We start from the raw sequence: 17,520 nt of genomic DNA, 5'->3' as shown, positions 1-17,520 counted from the left end.
TGAACTTGAGCTTGGGGTTGGGTAGATATGTGATGAGTTTGTTTTGGTGATGGTAGTGAGTTTAAGATTGAAAGCGAGAACTGGGAACTGGAAATTTCAATAGGCAATTGGATTAGGAGATGGGACTGAGGTTGGGGAAAAGTAGCAGTAGAATTCAGTTTGGGCCAGGAGCAGTGGCTCAGGCCTGTAATCCCAACAATTTGGGAGGCCGAGGTAGGTGGATCACCTGAGGTTAGGAGTTCGAGACCAGCCTGGCCAACATGGCAAAACCCCATCTCTACTAAAAACACAAAAAAATTAGCCAGGTGTGTGGTGGTGTGCACCTGTAGTCCCAGCTACTTAGGAGGTTGAGGCAGGAGAATCACACGAGCCTGGGAGGCGGAGGTTGCAGTGGGCTGACATTGTGCCACTTCACTCCAACCTGGGTGACACAGCAAGCCTCGTCTTGGATTAAAAAAAAAAAAATTCAGTTTGACTAAAGGGACTAGGATGGGGTTGATAATAGAATTTAAAGTGGGGACTGGGATAGGGTTCATAATGGGAATGAAGGTTGGATTGAGATGCCATCAGTGTTGTGAATAGGGATGAAGGTGGGGTTGATGTGGTGAAAGGTTGATGTGGGGAAAGGTTGATGGGGACTGGGATTGGGTTGAGGTGGTCAGTGGGAACCGGGGCCACTTGATTGAGTTGGAAAGTTGATGATGTGGTTGGGATAGAGCTAGGGGTTGGGATGACAATGGGGTTGGGGTTGGATGGAGATGGGGAGCGGTACAAGAGTGGAATTCAGGACAGTGGTGGGATCTGGAGGTGGGGAAGGTGGGACGGACTTCACTGTAGACCAACACTACCTCACTGCATTGCATTGGGTGTCATCAGTGATGCCAGCAGCCCTGAGTATCAAGATTGAGATGACAGTCTCCACCCTCACCCCCTCCCTCAATATGGAAAAGGCCCAGAGTAGAGGAGACGAGGACGAGGCTTACCATTGCCCTTGGTAAAGTTGAAAAAGACAGGGTAGTCACCGCGGCCACTAAACTCCTCTCCCTGGTCCACCAGGGCCTCCTTCACGGCTTGGTACCCGCTGAGGACCACCACCCGCCTGGGCCCCAGGTGCACTGTGTACACAGAGCCATACTCCTTGCTCAGCTAGGGATAAGAAGACAGAAGTTACAGGGGTTCCTGTGGCCATGGGCCCCCTCCTCCTGATCCTTCCACTGTCACCCAAGCTAAGGGCCTTGCACCTGAGTGAGAGAAGTCAGCATGTTTTGGGAGCGAAGCAGCAGCAGGTTTCCCAGGAGTGGGAGGGGTCTAGGTCCTGGAGGCAGCTTTCGCTTATCTCTTGAGCTTAGGGTCAGGAGCAGACAGACGAGAGCCAGAAGCAGGAGTAAGATGGCTGTGCTTATGCTGTCCATGGTGAAGGCAGCTGCTGGCGTCTGGAGGGCAAAGTGGGAGAGGACATCGCTGAGGAGAGAGTGGGATCTCCCCTTTCCTGATCTCCCCTGAGACTTGCCTTCCCTAGGCCCTGGAAATGAAGGCAGATGGAGAGAAGGAGACCGGGAGAGGTCAGGAGTTGGGGAAGGGAGGGAGAAAGGAGGAAAGAGGCAGAGATAGTCAACATACAGACAGATAATGAGACAGAAACACAGAGACAGAAATGGAGAGAGACAAGGGATAGAGGAACAGAGACTAAGAGAGGTTGAGAGATATGCATAAAGATAACGAGAGAGACAGAAAACCAGTGAGCAATCTACATATGTACAGATGTCTGTCTACCTATCGGCCATCTATCATCTATCACTCATCTGTTTGTTTGTTTGTTTGTTTCTTGCTTGCTTGCTTTTTTCTTCTTTCTTTCTCTGTTTCTTTCTTCTCTTTCTTTTCTTTCTCTTTTCTTTCTTTCATCTATTATCTATCATCTATCCATCATCTATCTATCATCAATCATCTATCTATTCTTCTATCATCTGTTATCATTGATCTATTATCTATCTATCATCTATTATCTATCTATATCATCTATCTGCTATCTGTGTATCATAATCTATTATCTATGTATCATCTATCTATTATCTATCTATCTATCTATCTATCTATCACCTGTCTGTCAAGAGACTGATTCTCATACAGAGACAGTGATAAAGAGAGATCAAGACATACAGGGACAGAGACAGACAAACACAGAGAGAGGGAGAGCTAGAGAGCATGTCACAGAAAGAGAGAGGCTGACATAGACCAGAGGAAGAAAGAGAGAACTAGACAGACACAGAGCTGGGGAAAGACAAGAGAGATTGAATGGAGAGACAGCGAGATGGACACTGACTGAGAGACAGAGATGGACATGGAAGGATGGAGAGAAAAAGGGTGAGAGAGACAGAGAGAGGAAGAGACAGAGCTAGACACAGAGACTGAGGGCAAGAGAATGACAGACAGAAACAGATACACAAAGACAGAGTCACATAGAGATGGAGAAAGACAGAGACAGAGAGAGAGAGAGAGAGAGAGAGGGATTGAGAGAGAGAGAATAAGAGAGGCAGGAAATGTTAGAGCCACACAAAGACATGGGTAGGCTGCAAAGGGCAGATCAAAAGGGACTGAGACCGGGTGCGGTGGCTCGTGCCTGTAATCCTCGCATTTGGGAGGCCGAGGCAGGCGGATCACCTGAGGTCAGGAGCTTGAGACCAGCCTGGCCAACATGGTGAAACCCTGTCTCTACTAAAAACACAAAAATTAGTCAGGTGTGGTGGCGGGTGCCTGTAATCCCAACTACTCAGGAGGCTGAAGCAGGAGAATCGCTTGAACCCGGGAGGTGGAAGTTGCGATGAGCCGAGATAGAACCACTGCACTCCAGCCTCAAACAAAAAAAAAAGAGAGAGAGAGAGAGAGAGAAAGAGAGAGACTGAAACAGAGAGGACGGGCACAGGCAGAAACAGTGGCAGGAAAGAATCAAGTGTTGCCAACCATGGGGTCGCACTGCAGAGAGAGATGCCACCCGCTGGGTGAAGTGCCAGTACAGAAATCTCAGTGCTCAGAACAGGGATGCGAGAGCTCTCAGAGGAGAGAGCAAAGAAGATTCCTAGCCAGTCTCAGAGACAGAGATTGGAGCTGGCGACCCAGCCTCTCTTGGGAGCCACTCCCTCCTCCTCTGCATCCCTCGCCCGGGCCCTTTACCTGCTGAGCTGCAGGAGACACTGGCCAGGCCGCTCCAGACATGTACTCTGCAGCTCTGGGTGTGCTCGGGTGGGCAGAGGTTGTTCTTAAGTTGTTTCTGCCCACACCCTCCTCCTTAACCCCCCTTTTCTTGTTCTCACAGTGAACTTTAATTCCCTCCCACCATCCTGCCATACCTTTCCTGTGGCCCCAGGGCTCACCGCAAACTGGAAAGGTGCCGTGGGAGGGGGCCACACCTGGTGGGCCCTCCTGGGATGGGGCAAAGCTTTCTTCTTTCTTTTTTTTTTTTTTTGCCATTCAGACCCTGGGCCTGGTTTTGGGGTAGAGGGAATGGGGTAGTTGTGGGGCTGTGGCAAAATGATGGGCCAGGGATGGGGGCTGGGTCCCTTTTGTATTTGGGGCACTTGGTTCTCTTTCTCTGGGTTCAAGTAAAGTTCTGCCACTGATGGGCCGAGTGGCCCTGGCTATGTCCGTTTCTCTCCAGAGCATAGCTCTTCTTGTCGTTCCCTGTCCCTTGCATGGGTCTTTGAAATGCTATGTCTTGCTTTACTTCTGCCTCTACAGTCTCTGCTTCTCAATCTTTTTGTGTCTCTGTGTCTCTATTTGTCTCTCCCTCGGTGTTTCTGGGTCTTCATTTCTTTTTTTTTTTTTTTTTTTATACTTTAAGTTCTAGGGTACACGTGCACAATGTGCAGGTTTGTTACATATGTATACGTGTGCCATGTTGGTGTGCTGCACCCATCAACTCATCAGCACCCATCAACTCGTCATTTACATCAGGTATAACTCCCAATACCATCCCTCCCCCCTCCCCCCTCCCCACAATAGGCCCCGGTGTGTGATGATCCCCTTCCCATGTCCAAGTGATCTCATTGTTCAATTCTGGGTCTTCATTTCTTCTGCTCTCTGGGCTTTCTCCTTCTCTCTGCGTCTCTCCCTGATCTCCCTGTAAGTCCTTCTCAGTCACTCTCTCCTGATCTCTCCGGTCTCTCACTCTCTCTGTCTCTCATGTCTCCACGAGTCACACTGCACTTGGTGGGACTGAAGCCAGGCTGAGGTTGAAGGAGTGTTTAGGAGAAGGACAGAGCTGGAAGCCACAGGGAAACAGGCTCTCAGACTAGAATGACAGTCTCTCCCACCACCGGCTCATAAACAGCCCTCCTGCTGCCCTCCCGAACACCCCACCAGCCATGTCTACTCTTGGCTCCTGCCTTAGAAACTTGCCCTAGTAGGCTGGGCAGGGTGGCTCGTGCCTGTAGTCCCAGCACTTTGGGAGGCCGAGGTGGGTGGATCTCCTGAAGTCAGGAGTTCGAGACCAGCCTGGCCAACATGGTGAAACTTCGTCTCTACTAATAATACAAAAATTTAGCTGGGCATGGTGGCTCACACCTGTAGTCCAAGCTACTTGGGAGGCTGAGGCAGGAGAATCGCTTGAACTCAGGAGGTGGAGGTTGCAATGAGCCAAGATCACACCACTGCACTCCAGCCTCGGCAACAGAGTCTCAAAAACAAACAAACAAAAACTGGCCCTAGTTACCCACCTCCTGGCCAGGTCACAAAGGGAGATTGCAAAACCTGGAGCTGGGCCAGGGCTCTGGTGCCAGGGACTGGGCTGGGTGGAAAGCCCCTGAGGTCAAAGGTCTGGGAGGCCAGGTGGAGGTAAACTACCCACACAGGTTCGTGGGTGTGCACCAGGATTGCTGTTCTCAGAGGGGCAGAGGAGGAAGTGTTTGGAGGTCCTGGGGAATTTGACACCCTAGGTCCCAGGCGTATGGTGGGATGGAGGTGGGACCCATGCTGTTGTTTCAGTCCTGGGAAGGCAGGTTGGGGCAGGTCCTGGAAGAGGGCTGAAGGCTTGATGATGGGATTATATAGCTCTAGTTTCCCTTGGCATCTACTCCCTACCTTTAAGGGGAGGGTGCAGTGCTGGATGCATGCCAACCCTATAAGCAGCTTATCCCTCACCTTAGAACTTGGTTAAGAGGGGCTTAATGAGGCCGGGCGTGGTAGCTCATACTTGTAATCCCAGCACTTTGGGAGGCTGAGGTGGGTGGATCACCTGAGGTCAGGAGTTTGAGACAGCCTGACCAACATGGCAAAACGCTGTCTCTACTAAAAATACAAAAAAAAAAAAAAATTTAGCCAGGCATAGTGGTGCATGCCTATAATCCCAGCTACTCAGGAGGCTGAGGCAGGAGAATCGCTTGAACCCGGGAGGCAGAGGTTGCAGTGAGGCGAGATTGCACCATTATACTCCAGCCTGAGCAACAAGAGTGAAACTCTGACTCAAAGAAAGAAAGAAGAAAGAAAGGAAAGAAAGAAAGAAAGAAAGAAAGGAAGGAAGGAAGGAAGGAAGGAAGGAAGGAAGGAAGGAAGGAAGGAAGGAAGGAAGGAAGGAAGGAAGGAAGGAAGGAAGGAAGGAAGGAAGGAAGGAAGGAAGGAAGGAAGGAAGGAAGGAAGGAAGGAAGGAAGGAAGGAAGGAAGGAAGGAAGGAAGGAAGGAAGGAAGGAAGGAAGGAAGGAAGGAAGGAAGGAAGGAAGGAAGGAAGGAAGGAAGGAAGGAAGGAAGGAAGGAGATTGGTCTAATGAGACCACCTGATTGGGGAAACTGGGATTTATGAGAAGGGCAGTTAGTTAGTTTGTTTTGACACAGAGTCTCACTCTGTCACCCAGACTGGAGTGTAGTGGTGTGATCATAGCTCATTGCAGCCTCGATCTCCTGGGCCCCAGGGATTCTCCTGCTTCAGCCTCCCAAGTAGCTGGGACTACAGGCGTGTATCACCACACCTGGCTAATTTTTAAAATTTTTAGTAGAGATGAGATCTTGCTATGTCACCCAGGCTGGTCCCCAACTCCTGGGCTCAAGCGATCCTCCCACCTGGGCCCCTGGGGATTACGGGTGTGAGCCACCATGTGTGGCCAAGAAGGGGAGTTTTAAGAGGCTTTGAGTTCTGTTGGTCTGACGTGCTGTCCTGCTACAGAGGGAACTTGGGGCAAGGAAGGGATGTATAGCAGTTTCTCAGCTCACCGCTGTTGATGTCTTGGGCCTTCGTGGGGTGGTGGGGGCCGTGTCCTGTGTATGGTAGGATGTTTAGTGGCGCCCTTGGTTTCTACTCAGTAGATGACAGAACCCACTCACTCCCTACCAGTTGTTACAAACAAACATGACTCCAGATATTATTGAATGTCCCCTTGGGAGGAAAAAAATCAACCCAGTTGAGAACCGCTGGCGTATTGCAGAAAACCGAAACACACTCCATGGTGGAAGAATGGCTCGCCTTTCGTTGTCCTCTCTTGGGACTTCCCCCCCGCCCTGTTCCTATCCTTTTCTTCCTGCCTCCTCAAACTCCAAAACGCTCTTCACTCACCTCACTCTGTGTTGATGATCCCGCTTCTTATCTCATGGAGAGAACGGCAGCAATGGGCAGTGGGCGGGAGCATCCTCCACCATCCTGTCCTCCTGCCCACTGGCATCTGGACGGCACGTGCAGCCTTCCTTCCTGCTAGAACCACACACTGTCCCATGTCAGGCTTAGGCGAGCCCCCCTTGCTGTGCCAGATCCCATTCCATCGCCAACTGGAGGACCTGATTCTTTTTACTGGGTCATAGCTCATGTGAACGAGTGTAGGTGGAGTTTTGCCTTAACAATTCCTTTAGGTAAAATTTACATGTGATGAAATACACACGTTGTAAGCGAACATTTGTTGAATTTTGAATGCATCCAAATCCCTATGAAGATAACAGAATATTTTTATCATCCTAGAAAGTTCTCTTGGAGCTGGGCCTGGTGGTTTGTGCCTGTAAACCTAGCTAGAGGAGGATGAGGTGGGAGGATCACTTGAGGCCAGAAAACTGAGACCAGGCTGCGCAACATTGCCAGACCCCCGTCTCTATTAAAAAAAAGAAAAAAACAATAGCTAAGTGTGGTGGTGCACACCTGTGATCTCAACTACTTGAAAGGCTGAGGTGGAAGATCACTTGCGCCCAGGAGTTCCAGGTTACAGTGAGCTATGACCACACCACTGCACTCCAGCCTGGGTGACAAAGAGAGACCCTTCTCTAAAATAATAATAATAGTAATAATAATAATAATAATAATAAGAAGAAGAAGAAGAAGAAGAAGAACACTCTTTCATACTCCTTCCTAGTCAACCATGCTCCATCTCTTGTGGGCAACCGCTGTTCTAGTTTTTTTTCTCTTCTTTTGAGACAGGGTCTTGCTCTGTCTCCCAGGCTGGAGTGCAGTGGTGTGATCACTGTTCACTGCAACCTCGACCTCCCCGGCTCAAGCGATACTCCTGCCTCAGCCTCCCGAGTAGCTGGAAGTACAGGCATGTGCCATCACAACTGGCTAATTTTAAACAATTTTGTAGAGGCAGAGGTCTCCCTATGTTGCCCAGGCTGATCTTGAACTCCTGGGCTCAAGCAGTCCTTCCGCCTCAGCCTCCCAAAGTGCTGGGATTACAGGCTTGAGCCACTGCATCCAGCCCTGTTCTAGCTTTTTCCTCCTACTATCGATCTACATTTCATATAAATGAAAATATATGGCTGGGCCTTTCTTCTGTATGCCAAGGCTGCTTCTGGGAAGCATATGTAATGCTTTTGAGAGTCAGCCATGTGTTACATACATCAGAAGCTCATTCCTTTTCATTGAGGAGTAGTATGTCACCTCATGTAGATGTGCCACAATTTGCTTTTCACCGGTTGATGGAAATGTGGATTGTTTCCAAGGTCTGGCTATTGTAAGTAATAATATGTATTATTCTTGGTATATATGCATATGTCTTTGTGGGGATCTATGTTTCATCTATCTAGACATAGCTGTGAATGTGACTGCTGGGTTCTATGATAAGTGTATATTTATAAGAAACTTTCAAACTCGTTTCCAAAGTGCCTGTGTCATGTTTTCACTTCCTGTGTGATTGTTTTCTTCTCTCTATTGAATATTTTTCATAAAGATCCAATAAGCTGGCCGGGCATGGTGGCTCATGCCTGTAATCCCAGCATTTTGGGAGGCCGAGGTGGGCAGATCACTAGAGGTCAGGAGTTTGAGACCAGCCTGGCTAACATGGTGAAACCCCAACTCTACTACAAATACAAAAATAACTGGTCATGGTGTCCTGGGCCTGTAGTCCCAGGAGGCTGAGGCAGGAGAATTGCTTGAACCCAGGAGGCAGAGTTTGCAATGAGCTGAGATCACACCATTGCACTCCAGTCTGCGCGACAGAGCGAGACTCTGTCTCAAAAAAACAAAACAAAACAAAACAAAACAAAACAAAACAAGCAAAAAACCCCCCAATAAGCTGTATTTCTCCCATCTTAAAAAGACCCTTTTATGAAAAGATGTTCAAAATCACTAGCCGTCTTGGGAAATGCAAATCAAAAGCAAGAGATATCACTTCATGTTCATTAGGATGGCTATTAAAAAACACACACCAGAAATGGTATAATGGTATGTATTGCCCCTTCCTTCCTTCCTTCCTTCCTTCCTTCCTTCCTTCCTTCCTTCCTTCCTTCCTTCCTCCCTCCCTCCCTCCCTCCCTCCCTCCCTCCCTCCCTCCCTTCCCTTCCTCCCTCCCTTCCTTCCCTCTTTCTTTTACCTCCTGAGCTTAAGTGGTCCTCCTGCCTTGGCACCCCAATTACCTGGGACTACAGGCCCGTACCACCATGTTCAGCTAATTTTTTTGTTTTTTATTTTTTTATAGGTGGAGTCTCACTATGTTGCCCAGGTTGGTCCTGAAGGCTTGGCCTTAAGCGATTTGCCTGTGTCAGTCTCCCAAAGTGCTGGGATTATAGGCATGGGTCACTGTGCCACCCTTGCTAATGTATTTCATTGTATGAATATACCGTAATTTCTTTATCCATTCATCTGTTGATGAACATTTGGTTTGTTTCCAGTTTTTGGCTATAAGCTGCTCTGAACATTCTTTTTTATTTTTATTTTTTTGAGACCAGCTTTCTCTCTGTCATGTAGGCTGGAGTGCAATGGCATGATCTCTGCTCACTACAGCCTCTACCTCCTGGGTTCCAGTGATTCTCCCACCTCAGCCTCCTGAGTAGCTGGGGCTGTAGGTTCATGCCATCATGCCCAGCTAATTTTTGTATCTTTTGGCAGAGGGAGGGTTTCACCATGTTGGCCAGGCTGGTCTCGAACTCCTGACCTCAAATGATCCCCCCGCATCAGCCTCCAAAAGTGCTGAGATTACAGGTGTGAGCCATAGCGCCTGGCCTGAACATTCTTACACAAGCCTTTTTGTAATCTGTGCATTCAGTTATTTTGGGTATTGTTGGGCCATAGGATAAGGTATATTTTAGCCTTAGTGGGTGCTGCTAAACAGCTCTTCCAAGTGGTTTATCAATTTACATTTCCCTGAGATGTGTATGAGAATACCAGACCTTCTCTTGACCCCATGTCATCCTTCAGTTCCCGCTCCATTCTCTGATCCTCTTCATTCTTCATTTCTCTTAACCTTTTTATTATGAATTTTTTTTTTTTTTTTTTGAAATGGAGTTTCTCTCTTGTTGCCCAGGCTGGAGTGCAATGGCATGATCTCGGCTCACCACAACCTCTGCTTCCTGGGTTCAAGCAAGTCTCCTGCCTCAGCCTCCTGAGTAGCTGGGATTACAGGCATGCACCACCACGCCCAGCTAATTTTGTATTTTTAGTAGAGACAGGATTTCTCCATGTTGATCAGGCTGGTCTCAAACACCTGACCTCAGGTGATCTGCTCGCCTCAGCTCCCAAAGTGCTGGGATTACAGGCATGAGCCACCATGCCTGGCAACTTTCAAAGTTCTATAAAAGTAGAGTGGCCAGGCTCCATGGATGACACGACAGCCTGCATGACAGAGCAAGGCTCTGTCTCAAAAACAAAACAAAACAAAACAAAAAAAGAAGAGAAAATAGGATAACAAATATCCATGCATGCATCACCAGAGGTTTTCAACACACAAATGATCTTGTTTCATCTCTTCTTCCACCACCATCTCCCCTTTTTAACTTGAGTATTTAAAAATGAATCTCATCTGTCCCAGGTGAGATAAAAGAAAAAACAAAACAAAACAAAAAAGGCTGGGCGTGGTAGCTCACATCTGTAATCCCAGCACTTTGGGAGGCAGAGGCAGAAGTGGGAGGATCACTTGAACTCAGGAGTTCGAGACCAGCCTGGGCAACATGATAAAACCCTGTGTCTACAAAATAGTTAAAAAAATTAGAAGATGATCTAGAATTGAATGGACTAAAAAAAGAAATTAGGAGATCATTACGTTAAGTGAAACAAGCCAGGCACAGAAAGACAAACATTGCATGGTCTCACTTATTTGTGGGATCTAAAAATCAAAACAATTGAACTCATGGACACAGAGTAGAAGGATAGTTACCAGAGGCTGGAAAGGGGAGTGGAGGGCTGGGGGGAAGGTCGGGATGGTTAACAGGTACAAAAAATGGTTAGAAAGAATAAATAAGACTTGCTACTTGATAGCACCACAGGGCGACTGTAGTCAATAATACCTGAATTGTATATTTTAAAATAATTTAAAAAAATGTAATTGGATTGTTTGCAACTCAAAGGACAAATGCTTGAGGGGATGGATGCCCCATTCTCCATGAAGTGCTTATTTCACATTGCATGCCTGTATCAAAACACCTCATGTACCCCATAAATATATATACCTACTATGTACCCACAAAAATAAAAAAAAAAAACAGCACAAAAACCCTGAACATGCACCTGTAGTTCCAGCTACTTGGGGGTTGAGGTGGGGGGATAACTTGAGCCTGGGAGATCCAGGCTGCAGTGAGCCACGACGGCAGCACTGCATTCCAGCCTGGGCAACAGAGCAAGACCTGTCTCAAAAAAAAAAAATTATTTATTGTATTGTGTGCAACATGATGTTTTAAAGTATATATATTGTGAAATAGTTAAATTTATCCAATTGACAATGCATTGTCACACATAGTTATCATTTCTGTAGTGAGAACTCAATGTTCACTCTCTGCATTTTCCAAAAATACGCTTTATCATCATTAACTATAGTCACCATGCTGTAGAGTAGATCTCCTGAACTTACTCTTCCTATGTAACTCGAATTCCAGGTCCTTTTTTAAAATTATTATACTTTCAGTTGTAGGGTACATATGTACAACGTGCAGGGGCATTACATAAGTATACATGTGTCATGCTGGGCCACTGCACCCATCAATCCCTCATTTACATTAGGTATTTCTCCCAGTGGTATCCCTTTCCCAGTCTCCCACCCCATGACAAGCCCCAGTGTGTGATGTTCCCCACCCTGGGACCAAGTCTTCTCATTGTTCAATTCCCACCTATGAGTGAGAACATGTGGTGTTTGGTATCTGTCCTTGTGATAGGTTTCTCAGAATGATAGTTTCCAGCTTCATCCTTGTTCCTGCAAAGGACATGAACTCATCCTTTTTTATGGCTGCATAGTATTCCACGGTGTACATGTGCCACATTTTCTTAATCCAGTCTATCATTGATTGACATTTGGGTTGGTTCTAAGTCTTGGCTATTGTGAATAGTACTGTAATAAACATACGTGTGCATGTGTCTTTATAGTAGCATGATTTATAATCCTTTGGGTATATGCCCAGTAATGGGATCACTGGGTCAAATGGTATTTCTAGCTCTAGATCTTTGAGGAATCGCCACACTGTCTTCCACAATGGTTGAACTAGTTTACACTTCCACCAACAGTGTAAAAGCATTCCTTGGGAGGCCAAGACGGGTGGATCACAAGGTCAGGAGATCAAGACCATCCTGGCTAACACGGTGAAACCCCGTCTCTACCAAAAAACATACAAAAAACTAGCCGGGTGAGGTGGTGGGCACCTGTAGTCCCAGCTACTCGGGAGGCTGAGGCAGGAGAATGGCGTAAACCCGGGAGGCGGAGCTTGCAGTGAGCTGGGATCCGGCCACTGCACTCCAGCCTGGGCGACAGAGTGAGACTCCGTCTCAAAAAAAAAAAAAAAAAAGCATTCCTATTTCTCCACATCTTCTTCAGCATTTGTTGTTTCCTGACTTTTTGAAGATCATCATTCTAACTGGTGTGAGATCATATCTCATTGTGGTTTTGATTTGCATTCCTCTGATGAACATTTTTTCATGTGTCTGTTGGCTGCATAAATGTCTTCTTTTGAGAAGTGTCTGTTCATATGCTTTGCCCACTTTTTGATGGGGTTGTTTATTTTTTCTTGTAAATTTGTTTGAGTTCTTTGTAGATTCTGGATATTAGCCCTTTGTCAGATGGGTATATTGCAAAATTTTTCTCCCATTCTGTAGCTTACCTGTTCACTCTCATGGTAGTTTCTTTTGCTGTGCAGAAGCTCTTTAGTTTAATTAGATCTCATTTGTCTGATTTGGCATTTGTTGCCATTGCTTTTGGTGTTTTAGTCATGAAGTCCTTGCCCATGCCTATGTCCTGAATGGTATTACCTAGGTTTTCTTCTAGGGTTTTTATGGTTTTAGGTCTAACATTTAAGTCTTTAATCCATCTTGAATTAATTTTTGTATAAGGTGTAAGAAGGGGATCCAGTTACAGCTTTCTACATATCACTAGCCAGTTTTCCCAGAATCATTTATTACATAGGGAATCCTTTCCCCATTTCTTGTTTTTGTCAGGTTTTTCAAAGATCAGATAGTTGTAGATGTGTGGTGTTATTTCTGAGGACTCTGTTCCATTCCATTGGTCTATATCTCTGTTTTGGTACCAGTACCATGCTGTTTTGGTTACTGTAGCCTTGTAGTATAGTTTGAAACAGGCAGCATGATGACTCCAGCTTTGTTCTTTTTGCTTAGGATTGGTTTGTCAATGTGGGCTCTTTTTTGGTTCCATATGAGCTTTAAAGTAGTTTTTTCCAAATCTGTGAAGAAAGTCACTGGTAGCTTGATGTGGATGGCATTGAATCTATAAATTACCTTGGGCAGTATGGCCATTTTCATGAGATTGATTCTTCCTATCCATGAGCATGGAATGTTCCTCCATTTGTTTGTGTCCTCTTTTATTTCGTTGAGCAGTGGTTTGTAGTTCTCCTTGAAGAGGTTCTTCACATCCCTTGTAAGTTGGATTCCTAGGTATTTTATTCCCTTTGTAGGAATTGTGAATGACAGTTCACTCATGATTTGGCTCTCTGTTTGTCTGTTATTGGTATATAGGAATGCTTGTGATTTTTGCACATTGATTTTGTATCCCGAGATTTTGCTGAAATTGCTTATCAGCTTAAAGAGATTTTGGGCTGAGATGATGGGGTTTTCTAAATATAGAATCATGTCATCTGCAAATAGGGACAATTTGGCTTCCTCTTTTCCTAACTGAATACCTTTTATTTCTTTTTCTTACCTGATTGCCCTGGCCAGAACTTGCAACACTATATTGAATAGAGTGGTGAGAGAGGACATCCCTGTCTTATGCCAGTTTTCAAAGGGAATGCTTCCAGTTTTTGCCCATTCAGTATGATACTGACTGTGGATTTGTCATACATAGCTCTTATTATTTTGAGATACCTTCCATCAATACATAGTTTATTGAGGGTTTTTAGCATGAAGTGCTGTTGAATTTTGTTGAGGGCCTTTTCTGTGTCTATTGAGATAATCATGTGGTTTTTGTTGATGGTTCTGTTTATGTGATGGATTACGTTTATTGATTTGCATATGTAGAACTAGCCTTGCATTCCAGGTGTGAAGCCAACTTGAGCGTGGTGGATAAGCTTTTTCATGAGATGCTGGATTCAGTTTGCCAGTATTTTATTGAGGATTTTCACATTGATGTTCATCAGGGATATTGGTCTAAAATTCTCTTTTTTTGTTGTGTTTCTGCCAGGCTTTGGTATTAGGATGATGGTGGCCTCATAAAATGAGTTAGGGAGGATTCCCTCTTTTTCTATTGATTGGAATAGTTTCAGAAGGAATGATACCATCTCGTCTTTGTACCTCTGTTAGAATTCAGCTGTGAATCCCTCTGGTCCTAGACATTTTTTGGTTGGTAGGCTATTAATTATTGCCTGAATTTCAGAACCTGTTATTGGTCTATTCAGAGATTTAAATTCTTTCTGGTTTAGTCTTAAGAGGGTGTATGTGTCCAGGAATTTATCTGTTTCTTCCAGATTTTCTAGTTTATTTGCATAGAGGTGTTTATAGTTTTCTCTGATGGTAGTTTGTATTTCTGTGGAATTGGTTGTGATATCCCCTTTAACATTTTTTATTGAGTCTATTTGATTCTTCCCTCTTTTCTTATTAGTCTTGCTAGCAGTCTATCTATTTTGTTGATCTTTTCAAAAAGCAGCTCCTGGATTGATTTTTTTGAAGGGTTTTTTGTGTCTCTATCTCCTTCAGTTCTGCTCTGATGTTAGTTATTTCTTGCCTTCTGCTAACTTTTAAATGTGTTTGCTCTTGCTTCTCTAGTTCTTTTAATCGTGATGTTATGGTGTTGATTTTAGATCTTTCCTGCTTTCTCTTGTGGGCATTTAGTGCTATAAATTTCCCTCTACACACTGCTTTAAATGTGTCCCAGAGATTATGGAACATCTTGTCTTTTTTCTCATTGGTTTCAAAGAGCATCTTTATTTCTGCCTTCATTTTGTTATGTACCCAGTAGTCATTCAGGAGCAGGTTGTTCAGTTTCCATGTAGTTGTGCAGTTTTGAGTGAGTTTCTTAATCCTGAATTCTAATTTGATTCCATTGTGGTCTGAGAGACAGTTTGTGGTGATTTCTGTTCTTTTACATTTGCTGAAGAGTGCTTTACTTCCACCTGTGTGGTCAATTTTGGAATAATTGTGATGTGGTGCTGAGAAGAATGTATATTCTGTTGATTTTGGATGGAGAGTTCAGTAGACGTCTATTAGGTCCACTTAGTGCAGAGCTGAGTTCAATTCCTGGATATCCTTATTAACCTTCGGTCTTGATCTAATAGTGACAGTGGGGTGTTAAAGTCTCCCATTATTATTGTGTGGGAGTCTAAGTCTCTTTGTAGGTCTCTAAGGACTTGCTTTATGAATCTGGGTGCTCCAGTATTGGGTGCATATATATTTAGGATAGTTAGCTCTTTTTGTTGAATTGATCCCTTTACCACTATGTAATGGCCTTCTTGGTCTCTTCTCATCTTTGTTGGTTTAAAGTCTGTCTTATGAGAGACTAGGATTGCAACCCCTGCTTCTTTTTGCTTTCCATTTGCTTGGTAGATCTTCCTCCATCCCTTTATTTTGAGCCTATGTGTGTCTCTGCACGTGAGACAGGTCTCTTGAATATGGCACACTGATGGGTCTTGACTCTTTATCCAATTTGCCAGTCTGTGTCTTTTAATTGAGGCATTTAGCCCATTTACATTTAAGGTTAATATTTTTATGTGTGAATTTGATCTTGTCATTATGATGTTAGCTGGTTATTTTGCCCATTAGTTGATGCAGTTTCTTCCTAGCATTGACGGTCTTTACAATTTGGCATGTTTTTGCAGTGGCTGGTACATGTTGTTCCTTTCCATGTTTAGTGCTTCCTTCAGGAGCTCTTATAAGGCAGGCCTGGTGGTGACAAAATCTCTCAGCATTTGCTTGTCTGTAAATGTTTTTATTTCTCCTTCACTTATGAAACTTAGTTTGGCTGGATATGAAATTCTGGGTTGAAAATTCTTTCTTTAAGAATGTTGAATATTGGCCCCCACTCTCTTCTGGCTTGTAGAGTTTCTGTCGAGAGATCCGCTGTTAGTCTGATGGGCTTCCCTTTGTGGGTAACACAGCCATTCTCTCTGGCTGCCCTTAACATTTTTTCTTTCATTTCAATCTTGTTGAATCTGACAATTATGTGTCTTGGAGTTGCTCTTCTTAAGGAGTATCTTTGTGGTGTTCTCTGTATTTCCCAAATTTGAATGTTGGCCTGCCTTGCCAGGTTGGGGAAGTTCTCCTGGATAATATCCTGAAGAGTGTTTTTCAACTTGGTTCCATTCTCCCCATCACTTTTAGGTACACCAATCAAATGTAGATTTGGTCTTTTCACATAGTGCCATATTTCTTGGAGGCTTTGTTCATTTCTTTTTACTCTTTTTTCTCTAACCTTGTTTTCTCACTTAATTTCATTAATTTGATCTTCAGTTACTGAGACCCTTTCTTCCACTTGGTTGAATTTGCTACTTAAGCTTGTGCTTGTGTCATGTAGTTCTTGTGCCATGGTTTTCAGCTCCATCAGGTCATTTAAGGTCTTCTCTACACTGGTTATTCTAGTCGGCCATTTGTCTAATCTTTTTTCAAGGGTTTTAGCTTCCTTGTGATTGGTTCGAACATTCTCCTTTAGCTCAAAGAAGTTTGTTATTACTGACCTTCTGAAGCCTACTTCTGGCAGCTCATCAAAGTCATTTTCATCCAGCTTTGTTCCATTGCTGGTGAGGAGCTGTGATCTTTTGGAGGAGAAGAGGTGCTCTGGTTTTTAGAATTTTCAGATTTTCTCCTCTGGTTTCTCCCCATCTTTGTATTTTTATCTACCTTTGGTCTTTGATGCTGGTGGCCTACAGATGGGGTTTTGGTGTGGTTGTCCTTTTTGTTGATGTTGATGCTATTCCTTTCTGTTAATTAGTTTTACTTCTAACAGTCAGTTCCCTCAGCTTCAAGTCTCTTGGAGTTTGCTGGAGGTCCACTCCAGACCCTGTTTTCCTGTGTATCACCAGTGGAAGCTGCAGAACAGCAAATATTGCTGCCTGATCCTTCCTCTGGAAGCTTCATCCCAGAGGGGCACCCACCTGTATGAGGTGTCAGTTGGTCCCTCCTGGGAGGTGTCTCCCAGTTAGGCTACATGGAGTTCAGGGACCCACTTGAGGAGGCAGTCTGTCCGTTCTCAGAGCTCAAACACTGTGTTCAGAGCACCATTGCTCTCTTCAGAGCTGTCAGACAGGAACGTTTAAGTTTGCAGAAGTTTCTGCTGCCTTTTGTTTAGCTATGCCCTGCCCCCAGAGGTGGAATGTACAGAGGCAACAGGCCTTGCTGAGCTGCAAAGGGCTCCACCCAGTTCGAGCTTCCCTGTATGCTTTTTACCTACTCATGCCTCAGCAATGGCAGACACCCGTCCCCTAGCCAGGCTGCTGCCTCACAGTTCGATCTCAGACTGCTGCACTAGCAGTGAGCAAGGCTCTGTGGGTGTTGGACCTGCCGAGCTAGGCGTGGGATGTAATTTCCTGGTGTGCTGTTTGCTAAGACCACTGGAAAAGTGCAGTATTTGGGAAAATGGAGTGTCCCAATTTTCCAGGTACACTCTGTCATGGCTTCCTTTGGCTAGGAAAGGGAAACCACCCAACCCCTTGTGCTTCCTGGGTGAGGCAATACCCTGCCCTGTTTCAGCTCACCCTCCATGGGCT

At 45.1% G+C, this 17,520-nt stretch overlaps 1 protein-coding gene across 1 annotated transcript in view; it reads right to left on the bottom strand.

Moving 5' to 3' along the window:
- CYP2F1 (cytochrome P450 family 2 subfamily F member 1) overlaps positions 1–3,413 on the bottom strand; it is a 16,710-nt gene extending 13,297 nt beyond the window's left edge. Inside the window, exons 1-3 of the mRNA XM_071086891.1 lie at positions 3,169–3,413; positions 1,242–1,433; positions 984–1,146 (exon numbers count right to left, since the gene is read on the bottom strand). Of these exons, the coding sequence (XP_070942992.1) occupies positions 984–1,146; positions 1,242–1,433; positions 3,169–3,342 (529 nt within the window). The 5' untranslated portion in view covers positions 3,343–3,413. The remainder of the gene's footprint in view (positions 1–983; positions 1,147–1,241; positions 1,434–3,168) is intronic.
- Between the last annotated feature and the right edge of the window lie 14,107 nt (positions 3,414–17,520).

The sequence above is a fragment of the Macaca nemestrina genome, chromosome 20, assembly GCF_043159975.1.
Source record: "Macaca nemestrina isolate mMacNem1 chromosome 20, mMacNem.hap1, whole genome shotgun sequence".
Lineage (NCBI taxonomy): Eukaryota > Metazoa > Chordata > Mammalia > Primates > Cercopithecidae > Macaca > Macaca nemestrina.
The sequence above is the reverse complement of the archived record's forward strand: the minus strand, read 5'-3'. Positions and strand labels throughout refer to the sequence as shown.